The 14,449-nt window shown below is 43.0% G+C and overlaps 1 protein-coding gene across 3 annotated transcripts in view; it reads right to left on the bottom strand.

The window, feature by feature from the left end:
• The window catches only part of RALBP1 (ralA binding protein 1), a 43,690-nt gene that overhangs the window by 12,264 nt on the left and 16,977 nt on the right, over positions 1 to 14,449 (bottom strand). For all 3 annotated transcript variants that reach the window (XM_055417203.2, XM_055417202.2, XM_055417204.2), the window contains exons 2-4: positions 5,993 to 6,289; positions 4,215 to 4,673; positions 688 to 1,037 (exon numbers count right to left, since the gene is read on the bottom strand). In XM_055417203.2, the coding sequence (XP_055273178.1) occupies positions 688 to 1,037; positions 4,215 to 4,673; positions 5,993 to 6,236 (1,053 nt within the window). In that variant the 5' untranslated portion in view covers positions 6,237 to 6,289. The remainder of the gene's footprint in view (positions 1 to 687; positions 1,038 to 4,214; positions 4,674 to 5,992; positions 6,290 to 14,449) is intronic.

Below are 14,449 nucleotides of genomic sequence, written 5' to 3'. Positions count from 1 at the left end.
TAACAGTGACCAACATGTGACCTGGTGTATTCGCCAAGGGGGCTTAAAACAAAAACTATAACCCCTCTCATTATTCTGCCTCTGTTTCTGGCCAGACTGAAATATCAGCAACTCCAATAAAGGAACTCACACATTCTATGCCAGCACCAAATGAGCAGCAGGAAACGAAGACCAGAAATTTACGTTATAAAGAATCACCACCCACCTCCTTGAAATGCCTCCCCAGGTTAAGACTCTATAAAATACTTTATATAATCTTTGTGACTGAAACCTTCAGGTTAAGTCCACGACCAAATGAATAATGTTAGGCCCCCTTGGGCCTGAGTCTGTATTTCTGTGTGACATGACTGAGCAGTTATGCTATTTGATGAAGTAACTGAAATCTTTAAAACTCTGCGGATGAACTGGGACTGCAGGTACCCCGGCTCCTCCTCCACTAAGGAGAGGTCATTGTCATTGGGTGTACCCAAACCCGGACAATACTCAGATTTCACAGGCACAGCTAAAAGGCCAACATGCTCACCACCTTTCACGTCAACACCATCCACACTGTGAAAGAAAACAGCGACACTCAGGCCAAGCCCTTGCCCACTGTCCCTGGTCCACTGCTTGGTGTACGACTCAGCAATAGGAAGCGCCCTCGCCCCAACCCCAAAGGCCCACACGTGTGCCAGAAAGGCCGTGTACCTGCACAGTGGGGCTGAGCACTATGGAAATGTTCTGGATGTTCATTTTCGTTTCCAGTTCCTTGGCAATAACATGGTCCATGTGCACGATGAGCCAGGAGATGAGAAGGCGGCTGCACTCGGGCAGCTCTTCCAGCAGGCGCTGGAACTCCTGCACCTTCTCGGCCTCCGAGCTCCGGCCACATGCCTCCTCAAAGCGAGGCAGGAGCTCCTTGGTCAGCAGGTTTTCAGGCAGGTCCCGCAGGTACTGCTTCAGCAAACTGGCCACTGTGTTCGGTTCATACTCTTCCAAGTTTGGAGACTCCTCTCTGTCATAAGCTGCTTTCAGCTCGTCCACCTTGGATTTAATTCCTGAGAACGTTTAAATTCAGAACAAAAGAAAGTGTCAAGAAAAAAAAAATCAAACACACAGCTTTATTCCCTAGCATGCCCACCATCACCCCTGGGGGAGATGGGAAAAGAGCCAACCTGGCATGTTAGCTGTCTGTCTGCATATCGTTCACACAATTCCTCCGTAAATAAGAGAGAAGGCTACACTCTGAGGATGAATTTAGCCAAATGCTAAATGATAATGGAAAAACAATATTCAGAACAAATATCACAGCAAACACAGAAACATTAAGCAAATATGCTAATCGATTCAGGGAAAATATGTTTTTAAAGATTACGTAGGCAAAAGTTCAACTACAATTTGAGCATAAGCCTTCCTCTACACGAGTAGCCAACTGCTTTTTCTAACCAGTCACAAGACTGACAATATAAAATACAACTCAGGACACACAAGCACGCTACAAAAAGGGGTGGGTGAGTACTTTTGAATAAACAAAAACTGTATCAAATGGAAAAGGTGAGCTCACCATCTAAACAAACAGTTTGAAAATTATTCCCCAATAAATAATACCCATCTATCTTTAAATTCTTTACATGTTTTCTTAATCTGAAACAGGGCTAGAACAAAAAAAAAAGTGAAATCTGGGTTACTAAAATCAAATTGTTCTGCTTTTCTTACTGGTCTGAAAGAAACACAAATAAATGTTTTTCAGACACTAAGTATGTTAAGTCTTGACTCCAATCTGCATTTAAGACAGAAGTCAGTGACACTGATTGCTCACTTATGACAGCACAAAGTAGCTTCCGCTGTCTTCAATACTTGAAACTTCAGGCCAAGGTGTGACGCTATACACAGCAGAATACCGTTCAGCTATAAAAAAGAATGAAATCCTGCCACTGGCAACAGCATGGCTCAACCTGGAGGGTGTTAAGCTACATGAAATAAGTCAGAGAAAGACAAGTACTTCCTTTATGGAATCTAAACAAATAAAATAAAGCAGTGAATGTAACAAAAAAGAAATAGACTCAGACATAGAGAACAAGTTAGTGGTTACCAGAGGAGAGAGGAAGGGTGAGGGCTAAGTTAGAGGTAGGGAACTAAGAGGTACAAATTACCATGTGCAAAATGAATATACTCCACAGTACAGCACAGGGAACACAGCCAGTATTTCACAATAACTATAAATGGAGTAAAATCTTTAAAAATAGTGAGTCACTGTGCTGTATCTTTGAAACTTAAAGAATATTGTACATCAACTATACTTCAATTTAAAAAAAAAACTTGAGGCCAGTTATTAAAAACAAGCCACGAGGCTGACATTGTAATGGTAAACATCACAAAACCTTTAAATGGCATCACAATAAATCAGTAACTTAATCCAGCGCTGACAAAACCAGCAATTCCAAATAGGAAAATAATAATATAGACTTTATTTTGCTATAATCTTCATTTTGAGGTGGAAAAGTTAGAAACTAAGTCCTATTTTCTTACTCTTCTGAATAAAATATGGTGAGTGATAATTTTGACTGAAATCCCTGACGGCCTCCTCCCTCTCATGAACTCCTTGTAGATATGCAGTTTTGCCCCAGCAGTGCCTGCCCAGAAAATGGCACAAGTGAACAATTAGAATATGTGTTTAGTCTGTTACTCAGAAATTGTTACCAAAACGTTTTCCTTTTAAAAATTGAACACTTCAAAGTCCCAGGTATAGAAAGAGCAGATGAAAATAGATTAGTTTTAAATCTAGAACTTGGACATGAGTAAGTGTGAATCAAAGTTCTCCATGAAAAAGCGATACTACTAGCATTCAAAAAGAAAAGTCACAGGCACAGTTCTGCAGTCCAGAATGCTGAATGCAGTGTTCTGCCAGAGCCTCACAAATAAATACAAAACTGATCAAAGCGGGTGCTAGTTCTCCAAGGAGCCAAGGACCAGGGGAGCAGCTCAGTGTCGAATAGAGAAGACATTCCACACCTCCAGCTCTAAAAGAATACAAACATAAAAAATCAGGACAAAGTCCAAAAAATCCTCTGAACAACGCTGTAGGAACCTTCAGAGAAGCTTTCACCTAAAATGAAATTTCCTCATGCCTATCAAAATCACGAGCGAGAAGCAGCTATGTTAATATTGTGCAGATCTTTAAAAATCCATCATTAATTTTTCTTAAAAGGCAAGTTTTACGTTCAGTTAAATGTATTTTATGTAACTAAGAAGTTATAAGTTAAAATTTAGTGCCTAATTCATTTTCTTATTTTCTATAAAATAGCAGCATATTAGCCAAAACACTCTTAAATGACATGTTATCTGTGGGCTATGTAAAGGTTTCCCCAGTTATCAAACATGCCTGCCCTTTCTTAACAAAGAAAGGGCATATCAAATCTACCTTCAAGAAATATGCATGAACCAATTAAATGGAAAAACTAAATCTAGTCTCTTTATTCTAACTGTGTATGATCTGACTCATCATGAATATGCATGAGCAAAGATGCACGTTACAGCCTCAGTCATGGGAAGGTGAAGAGCGACAGCACAGATGTCACACAGGCAGGACGTGCATCCTGCATCAACACCAAAGCCGCACCGCTTTGTAAGAACAGAGTCTCAATTTTGGACCACACGTGTCTTGCTTGACTTTAGACACCCAATAGGAATCACACTCTTGCCAAGTGTGAGATATAAGTTTTCACACAAACAGAACGTAGGAAAATGGAACCTAGACTTCACTAACATTATGTCAGAGCCACACCTGACCTAGAGGAATCCACCCCTGGGGTCTAAACACTTAGCAAGAACAGCCCATCCCTCAGCTGAACTGAGGAAATACTCCCACGACAGCGTCAGTCACTGTGTCTCGTGGCCAAGACACATCCTGGACGCAGACGCCCCGCTGACTTCCTCCCAGCACCCAGCCTCTCGGGGGCGCCCAGGAGAGGGGTGCTGCCCACATGCGCCAGTCCAGTCACTGCACAATGAACCCACTGTGAACCCTCCTAATGGGGGTGTGGGGATCGAGTAAAAAAGGCAGCGTGCACGCACACACACACACAGACACAGTGTGAGGACCTCTGCTCAACTGGAAGGACCAAGGACATGAATGAGGCTTAGGACCTGTGTCACAATCTTGCTCACAGTATTCTGCTCCTTCCTTCGAAATACAGGTCGGCAAGCCGACCGGTAGCGCGCAGCGTGGCCCTCACCTGACACCCTGTAGATGCCCTCGCACTTCATGCCGTGCTTCTCCACGTAGTCCACACACTCCCGGAAGACCGCGGGAAGCCGCACACCGTCGTACATCATGGTCCTCTCCACTGCATCAGCCAGCGGGATCCCGAAGATGGGCCTGAGGCTCGGGACGTCCAGCTGAGGCACCTCTGGCTCCTGAATCGGCTTCTTCTTCTTCTTCTTTTCCTTCCACTGTTTAACCACGTCAGCTGCTGTCAAATCTTTTGACTTCTTCTCTTTATGCTTCTCCTCTTTGTGCTTTTCTTCTTTATGTTTTTCCTCTTTGGGTTTCTCTTTTATTTTAAAATCCTTCTCTTTCTTTTTAGAAAAGCTGGGCTTCTTGAAGACATGGATCCCCTTGGACCTCTTCATTTTGGAAGGACTTTCGGCTTCATCCCCCGAACTATCTTCCTGAAAGGCAGCATAGCCTTCAGCTGCCAAAGAAACGCAGGAAGTGTGAGTCACAGTCTGCTGAATGTCACACTGTCCGTTTTCTATGTTTAAAACAGGACCAAAGAAGAGTCACCTGGCCTTGGCGACCTAGCTTTCCACCTGTGGCCCAGCCCTCCTGTTCTCCCAGCCACTCATCTCGGCTGAAAGGTGTTGCTGTGACATCTCTCAACCACAAGAGGGCAACGTGCCCAGAGCTAGTTACCCTTGCAACTGGTTTTATTTTATACACGTGTGCAAGAGGAACTTTTACAAACCAAATTACTGTAAATAATCATTTATTATTTCAACTTACTTGGAAAGAATCCCACCATCACATACAATATTCCTTCACAGTTGGAAGAACATCCTCTAACCTACACTTCTCTTAGCTTAGGTTTTCCTATTTGGTTCCTGGAATCTGAAGCCGTCTCCAGTCACAAATGCAGATGCAGGACTGTGCAGGTGCTCTTTTCCTCCCCACCGCACCTGGCTCCTGGGTCTCTGGCTGTTAAGTTCCCTCTGGGGCCGGCAGCAGGGACAGAGCCTCCTCTGGGGAGAACCAATCGGGAAACCCCTAACCTCAAGCGTCGGCCACGCCCCTGAGTAAGAAGCCTGGGTTTCACACCGACAGCTACTCAATATCAGAGCTCCCCAAGTTTGGCTTCCCTGTTTTTTGGGTTTTTTTTTAAACATCTAAAACTCTCCTGTTCTTTTCTTTAGCCAAATAGCTTACAAGCTAAAACAGAGATTAATAGTATAGATGTTATAATAGAGATTAAAGGTATTGCATAAATTTCCCTCTAGTTAAAATACCAAGAGCTCCACACCAACCAGAATGGCAAAAGAAGAGCATGATATTGGGTGGCCAAAAGTTTGAGTTTTTCTGTAACATCTTACAGGAAAACCCGAACTTTTTGGCCAACCCAATAATAAAAAGCTATCATCCTCCCTATAGAACAGGAATCCCATATGGTTGTGTCCTGGCATCTGCTTAAGAAAACAAATACACTATCTTTTACCATGCACCCCAACTCCTACACAATCTCACCAAGACAGTAAGACTCCATAAGCACAAAATTTCAACATTTATTTTTCATACATTATTTTAAAAAACTAACTTAAGAAACCTCCACCAGAAAACTTTACCAGTTCTGGAAATTCAGTATTTTTACTTGCGATAGTAAGACCCTAAAATACAAAAACTGAGACCCTGAAAAGAAAATACGAAACAGGAGTCCCTGGATATAGGACGGCAGGAGCACGTGACTAGAGCAGAAATTTATCTAGACTAAAGCCACAGCACAGAGGCAACGGCACTTACTCCTTTTTTCCTTTTTCTTGAACTTTCCTTTCTTCTTCCCATGGTCCTTCTCATCGTCAGACACTACATCGGGAGGCTCGTGGAGGCTGTCGTGGGGGGGTGAGGGCTCGCCCGTGCGGTACAGCCCGGGAAACTTGGTGGGGCTGATCTCCTCGGAGCTGGGGGTGCGGGTGAGCCCACTGCCATGCTCCACCCTGCGGTGCTCACTGGGGCTGCTGGGCGGGGGCAGGAAGCACTCAGTCATGCTGCCTCCCTGACGACAGCGAGGAGGGCTTCTCGGTCACCTATCCATCACACCTGCGGGAGACAGAGCAGCACGGTCACCTGGCGCCCACCAACACCCAGGGGCAGCAGACAGATGCACAGCTCAGCAAACCCCCCCCCCTTAAGAACCGTCGCTGGTTTTGTCATCTCAAGTTGCATTTGTGTATCACACATGCACGTCAGTTCTCAAAAAGCTGACAGCACTGGATCTTCAAGTGTGAAGAAAATTAACCAAATGAAAGGACACAGGATATCAAGGCTGGAGAAGGCAATGGCAACCCACTCCAGTACTCTTGCCTGGAAAATCCCATGGGCGGAGGAGCCTGGTAGACTGCAGGCCATGGGGTCACCAAGAGTCGAACACGACTGAGTAACTTCATTTTCACTTTTCACTTTCATGCATTGGAGAAGGAAATGGCAACCCGCTCCAGTATTCTTGCCTGGAGAATCCCAGGGGCGGCAGAGCCTAGTGGGCTGCCATCTATGGGGTCGCACAGAGCTGGACACGACTGAAGTGACTCAGCAGCAGCAGCAACACCAGGACATCAAGGCAGGACACAAAGTTTCTCCTAAAAAGAGCCCGCCGCTGTAAGGGGTTTCATTTTGATTGCTATCCAACAGAAAACCTTAATTTTTCTTAAGTTATGACCAACAACCATGAATAACAAGAAGACTCTTTAAATAACTACACATAAATAGTTCAGTATCATAAGTAAAATTTACAAAACAATTAAAGTGACAGATGTAGTGATTCACACAGGTACAGATCATTAGCTGAAGTTACATACTGCACTAGACAATCCATGTGTTGATACAGCTAACAAAGGAAGAACCTCATTTGCTCATTCCTATACACAAAACAGTTTTGCTAGAATGGACATTACAAAGGACAAATGTGGATAAATAATAAGGCTCTACTGTACAGCACAGGGAACTGTACTCAATATCATGTGAGAAACCAGAACAGAAAATATGAAAAAGAATATATATATGTGTATAACTGAGTCACGGTGCAACACAACATTGTAATCCAGCTATATTTCAATAATAAAATTTTTTAAATAAATTTTAAAAAGTACAAATGTAAGAAAAGTTCAAGATCTGTTCACATTTTCCTTCTTCATTAGACAATGGTACACAGTTTAAGTACCATGTTCAAAAGTGAATTGTGTTAGTTCTTACTATTTAATGTTTTTATAATATTCATCTGAAAAACTACCAGAATCACTTCTCTTTGCACTGATTTAAGGTGATTTTGAAATTTTAAAAACAAACACAAGTGATAACTGATAACTCTGACCATAAACAAAGTCAAAACACAAGCAAATGTGAAAAAAAAAATGTGTAAATTATGATAGTGAACTTTTCTAAAAAGCAGAGTTCTCACAAGTCAATGAAAATTTCAACACAGCAAGAATGTGAAGCAGTTCACAGGAAAATTACTAATATTCACATGAAAATAATGTTCAAGTACAACTGCAATTTTAAGAACATAAGACTGTAAGTTAGAATTTTTATAACATCAGACTGGCAAAGAACAAAAAAAGTCTATAATATACCAGCATACCAAGTGCTGGTAAGGGTGTGAATATCCACTAACAGCTGAAGTATAAACCAGCACAGTCTTTTCTGAAAAGCAATTTGGCAAAATCTATCAAAATTTTAAATGTGCTCTATTTGATCTAAGAATTCCTCTTTTTAGGAACTTATCCTTCAGACATCCTTTTACAAGCATTCAAAGATGGGCACATGAAAATAATCATTTCAGCACTGTGAAAGCAAAGACCGCAATCTCTAAATGGCTATCAATAAAAGACATGTTAAATTAGGCCTGCTCCAAATAATGGACTGTAAAGTCACACACAAGCCATCTCTGACACAGTAAACCATTGTTAAGTCTCCGAAGTTGTAAAAGAGGAGGGAAGAGATTTTTTATTTTGAGCCTTAACATGCCCATCTATCACTTGTACTGCTATTATCATGTTTTTCAAATGAACAGGCCATGTTTTTTAGTCTCATAAAAATTGTTTTTGACAATAATAGTCTGAGGAGAGCAATTTACAGCACAGTATCAACTTTTAAATATATAAGCACACAAAAAATGTAAGAACAAGAGAATTTTAGTAACAATTATCTCTGAATTATAAGGTTATAAGTGATCTTTTCACTTTTTTACATTTCACCAGTTTTCTACCAGTACAGTATACATTACCACTTGCCTAAGCAGGAAAAACATTAAACGAGAAGTTTCATCAAAGGAACTGCAAGCATCGCTGTCACTCTCTCTCATTCTCTGGTTTTACTGCATGGGTCCTGACGGCTTTTTTTTTTTAAATACATTATTTTCTTAACTGAAGGGATGAGACTTTAAAGGGAGCTATATGCCACCAGCCTATCGGTTATGCATCACAGGTGAGGAAACTGAGGTCTGAAGACTGGAGAACCAAAACACAGGCGCAGGAAGGAGCACAGCTTGACACGGCCCCGGGTCGCATGCCTCCCTGCACTCTGTCTCCGCCACGCCCTGGGACCCAGCCTTCCTTCCAGGATTCCTGCTCAGCCAGTTCATACTCGTCTTTCCACATTAGGCCCGCAGATGGGCACAAGGAATCTTTCTGGAGTGATGGGAACAGTCTAGATTTGGATTGTGGTGATGGTTACAAACCATAAATTGACATTTTAAGTGGGTGAAATCTTATGGTATGCAAATTACACCTAAATAAAGCTGTTAAAAAAGAATCAAGTACCAGTATCCCTTTCTCCAGGAACCCCTGCTCACACCTCACGTGGCCCAGGCTAAGCCATGCCCGCCTCCCGAGCTACAGAATCAAGGAGCACACCTGGATGCCAACACTGGGTTTTAAGGACCTGTGCACGGGGCCATCTTGCCCAGTAATTCGCAAGCCCAGCATGTAACACAGTAGAGGCTGCACGGGAAGCAGTCAGACGTTTCCTTAACCAACTAAACCCACTGACAAGTCTCTTCCATGTTCCCAACACGCTGTGTCCCACTGATGACATAAAGATGAGGAGAAATGACTTGGCCCTCAGCCTCAACTTTTAATTGCAGAAACAAAGGAAGGAAACCCGAATCTTATTTGAGTTCTGTGGCTTCAGGAACTTTCACATCAACCTGACACGTCCTGTGAGAAAAGTGTTTTTCCAGGTTTACAAACTGTAGAACTAAGGCTCAGAGGAGTGAAGTAACTTATCTGACACCACACTGCAAGAGGTAAAACTGGGATGTGCTTGACGGAAACACACATTCTTTCTGCTAAAGTGCCCTCTGTGTACACGTGTGCACACCCACACACACGAGAGCACACTTATGCCAGGAGGAGCAGCATATTAAGGACACAAGCAGAAACGTGGGGCCTGTTATGAGAACAGCAAGAAGACGGGTCTGATGGGAGCAGACTTATGAAGAAGCAACAGAAAAGACATGGAAAGTCAAGATGGTTCTGAACTGAAAGCCAGCTGGTGCTGAGCTGAGGAGGCCATCACCAAGTTCAAGTACAGAGTGACAACGCTGGGCTGAGAGGCATGAGGGCAGGACCACGAATCACAGAATGCAGGTGGGTCTGGACTACCCCCGACTCTGTAGTCTGCACACTGGACTGACAAGGAAGAGTCCTGTTCCTGACAGGAATGATCTTGCGAAGACCACTCCAGAGGAACAGCTGCTGCCCTGACTCAGCCACGCATGGCTGGGAGGAGCGGCCATGGAGTGAGGCCGGAATGGAGGTGCAGGGCCGGTCCTGAGCTCAGGGAGCCTCAGCACACCTCAGCGTCCTGAGTAAGTGGCAGAAGAGACGAGCCTCGAAGGGTCCACGGTGACTTTCAGCATAAACAGCCAAAGGTGAGGGGGGAAAAGAAAAAGAAATTCCTACTTCTGAGGCAAAAGGAGAAGTGATGTAAACTTGTCAACATTTAAGAAAAATGTCAGCACAGCTAAGAAAAAGACTGCACGCTGACAGGCAAAGAAGGCAGACAGGACGAAGCCTCGAGATATGAGGACCAACACTGACCCTGGAGGGCTCTTTTGCATCACAGACTTGCAGCAAAAGATGCCAGAAACACCAGCGATGACAAAAGCCAGCCCTCTCAGCTGAAGGACTAGAAGGGGGCGGTCCTTCCAGACAGAAGCCTGGAACAGAGTCTACTCTGTGGTCTACTCCACCAGAGACGTAACCATGACAGTATGGTACTGGAGCAAGGGTGGACAGGTTAGTGAGCAAAACAGAAACCTCGCAGAGGCACGCATATACAGAGTCAACTGACTGTCAACAAAGGCCCCAAAGGAATTCACAGGGCAAGGAAAGTCTTCAGCAAGTGGGGAAGAGAGAAGGCCAGCCCTCCATCGCATCACCACAAAGTGTGCATGACAAACTACAGACACAAAACTTCACTGCTAACAACTTAAAACTTCTGAATAAAACACATATGTGAGTCCTTGGGGGAAGAATTTCCCAGACAGGAACAGAAAGCAATTAACTACTGAATTAAAAGTCCACAAACTGGACTTTTTATCGAAAGCAAAAACTTTCACTCATCAAAAGATAAGAAGAAAATTAAGAGTCAAGGCCAAGACGAACACACTTACTGTGTGTGTGTGTCTCTCACAAAAGACTTAAACCCAGGATACATACAGAATTTCTACAGTTCAACAACAGACAATCCAAAACAAAAATGGGCAAAATCAAACAAACACTTTACGAAAGAAAATCTATGACTGGTCAATAAGCCCATGAAAAAACCTCCACATCACTAAACATCAAAGAAATGGAAATTAAAACCACAATGAGCTATCAACAGACACCATCCAGAATGGCTGAAAAGGAAACAGAACTATAATTCTTAAGGCTGGTGAGGATGTGTGGCACTAGAAATTTAATACATTGCTGGTGGGAATGTAACATTTAACCACTTTGGAAAAGTATCATTATTTGGCAGTATCTTCCAGTTAAACCGTTACCATATGACCCAGCAATTCCACTCCTGAGTATTTACCCCAGAGAAATGGAAACATATTCACACATATTCACATGATCAGAGTAACTGTATTCTAACAGATAAAAAACAGAAACACACTGCCATTAACAAGCCTGGATAAACAAGCAGTAATATATTCACACAATGGAATACTAGCATTTTTTGAAATGAACAAACTAGTCATCCATACAACAAAACACATGAACTTCAAGATAGCACTGCAGACACCCAAGATTACATAGTGTATGACTATTTATATGAAGTTCTGGAAGAGGCAAGCTTATCCCCATCACAAGAATCTAGAACTGTGGTCCTGGGATTTGGGGAAGAGGCAGGGACAGAGTACAGAGCAGCTAGAGAGAACTCTCCAGGTTGATGGCTGTGTTCTATGTCCTGAAAGGCATGTGGGCTACACACACATACACATTTGCTGAAACACATCTTAATGAAATACTGCTGACACACACTATTGTGTTAGTTTCAGGTGTACCAGTGCTTTGACATTTACGTCCATTTTGAAATGATGACCAGTGGTGAGTCTAGTAACCACCTGTCCCCACACAGTTATTTCAACATTATTCCACATTCCTTATGCTGCACGTTACATCCCGAGGCTTTTCTTTTAATAACCGGGGGTTTGCACCTCCTGATCCCCTTCATCTATTCAATCCGCCACCTCCTTCCCTTCTGGCAACCACATATTTGTTCTCTGTATCTATGAGTCTATTTTCATTTTGTCTTATTTTTCAGATTCTACACATAAGTGAGATCATATGGTATTTGTTTTTCTCTGTCTGACTTATCTCACTCAGCAAAATGCCCTCTAGATCTACCCATGGGGTCACAAAAAAAAAAACATTAAACTGTGCCTATCATTGAATATAAATTACACCTCAATAAAATCTCACAGATTAGGGAAAAAACCACAGATGCTATGCAGAGATGATCATGAGCCATTAAAAATACGAACTCTCCTCAAATGTTGCTACTTTCACCCTAATGGCTGACATCCCCTCCCAGCCCCCCACACCCAAAATCACTGCAATAGGAATGTCTATTTCCAGTCTTTCCCAAAATAAAAGCCTATGGCTATCTGGGAAAAATCTCTCTCCAGAGAGAATTTAAGGGAAAAAATGTGACTTCTGTAATAACAAAAACTGTGAAAAGTATTTCCATACATCTAGAATTTTACTTTAGAATCCCCAAAAATTATACCTTTGAAATTAAATATTTCATGTAGAAAAAAACCGTTATGACAGTTTTAACTGGGGTAAAGCCAAAAATAAGTTTCACAAAATCAGACTCAAACTTAATAAAGACTTAAAAAACTTTGCTCCTCTAAAGAACCAGGATATACACTGTTCCCAATAGTCTCTTCTGCTCATGTACCAGTGTTAATCAGCACACGTAAGGGCAACCACTCACCCATGTCAAAGGACAAAGCAGTATCTGCAGGAAAGACCGACTGCTAAACTGAAGTCTCCTGAAATGAGGTTTTGAAAATAACTCCAATGATTCAATAAACTTGATAGTATCTACACAGACAAGGGCCTCTTCCACAAAACCAACAGCCTGCTTAACTAGTTCACAAGCTAAACAAACCCCGTATTTATAAACGATTTTTATTAATACAGCCTAAAAGTCACTGGAAGCAGCTTTTCCTTGTTTTTATGATTTTTGAAAATAATCTGTAAATTAGAAGTCTCTAACCTAAATCTCTACAAGGGAATCCAGATACTGGCTCGTTAGAACATATTGAGCACTGACCCCCCATTAACCTACTATCCGGGGATGTCCAACTCCATAAGCACATGTGCATGCAAAATACATTCTTGTTCTTCAAATTTTCTCAGAATTAAAGAGCATCTAGATCACAAGCACCCAACACCATACATGCAGAGACCCATCAGAGCACACCATGAGGTCTCAGGGCACAAGGGACAGAGAGATGACCCTGAAGGACTCCTACCAGGCAGGAACAGGACAAGCAAATTACAAAAGATCACGATCAATTTGCCAATAGGACACTGGAAGTTTACAGACAATAAAAAAACATATTCAAAATTCTGATAAGAAAACCAGTTTCAACAACCACCCAAGTATACAGGTAGAATAAAGATACTTCAGACACACAGGCGCAAGGACTGCATTCCTTGTACACTTGCCCAAGAAACTTGATGACCTGAGATGCGACCTGACGGGCAGCAAGGAACGAGGGAAAAGCAAGCCTGTGGCCAGCTGGTGACACAGTCCCTGTGACCCAGGGGAAGAAGGGTTCCAAGACATCTGCCTGTGCAGAAAAGAAGAACAAGACTGGAGCTTTGGGAACAAATCTGTCATAAGAACAGAGTAAAAAACAAATAACAGTAAGAGACGACCGTTAACTTTAAGAAAAAAGGTAGATGGGAAAATGAAACTGTAGTCGTCCGCCTCCTGGTTCAGGATTACACAATGCTTCTGTAATAACCACAATGAAAATGATGGATGGTGACTGACGGAACCAAACACTGTGCAGAGAATGACTATGCTGGAGGGCTGGGGGCAGGGAACCCAGGGAAGGGTCTCAGAGACCCAAAACCTCATCCACCAAACGCCCAGGTAACAGAGGACATTCAAAACTGCCATCTTCAAAAACAGCAGTTTAAGGGTATTAGTCAGGTAAAGGAAATAAACAGCAAAAGCAATAGCTGAAAGGAAAGCTTCAGCTTTAAAACTCGAGGGGCGGGGACAAGGTGGGGACCAGCATTTTGCCTATGAGTCTTGACACTGGGCTGGGGTCCCCAAGGCCACCCTGGGGTTGGCAATTCGCTAGGAGGACTCACATCACTGAGCACACAGTCACGCTCAGGCTAAGACTCATTATAGAGACAGGATACAGTGCAAAAAAGGCAAAGCACAAGGGGCTGAGTCCAGAGGAGCCAGGCGTGTGCTCCCAAGGGCCCCCTGGCAGGGGAGACACAGGGACACATGCGAAGCGCCAAGAGTTTCTGACTGCTCCTCAGTCAGCCCGAGGAGCCCGGTCACAGCGGCGTTCCCTGCAGAGCGGGTACTGAAGTCCCAGACTCCCAGAAAGAAGGCAGGCACTCTGCGTAAATCAGACTATTCTACAAACCGCTGAGGCCCAGTAACCACACTTCTCACTTACATAAAATTTTATAGGCCATAAGGAACTCTACTCATCAAAGGATTTCTCTTCAGTTC

This window comes from Moschus berezovskii, chromosome 28 (assembly GCF_049115385.1).
Source record: "Moschus berezovskii isolate FMDL1 chromosome 28, NW_MosBer_1.0, whole genome shotgun sequence".
Lineage (NCBI taxonomy): Eukaryota > Metazoa > Chordata > Mammalia > Artiodactyla > Moschidae > Moschus > Moschus berezovskii.
The sequence above is the reverse complement of the archived record's forward strand: the minus strand, read 5'-3'. Positions and strand labels throughout refer to the sequence as shown.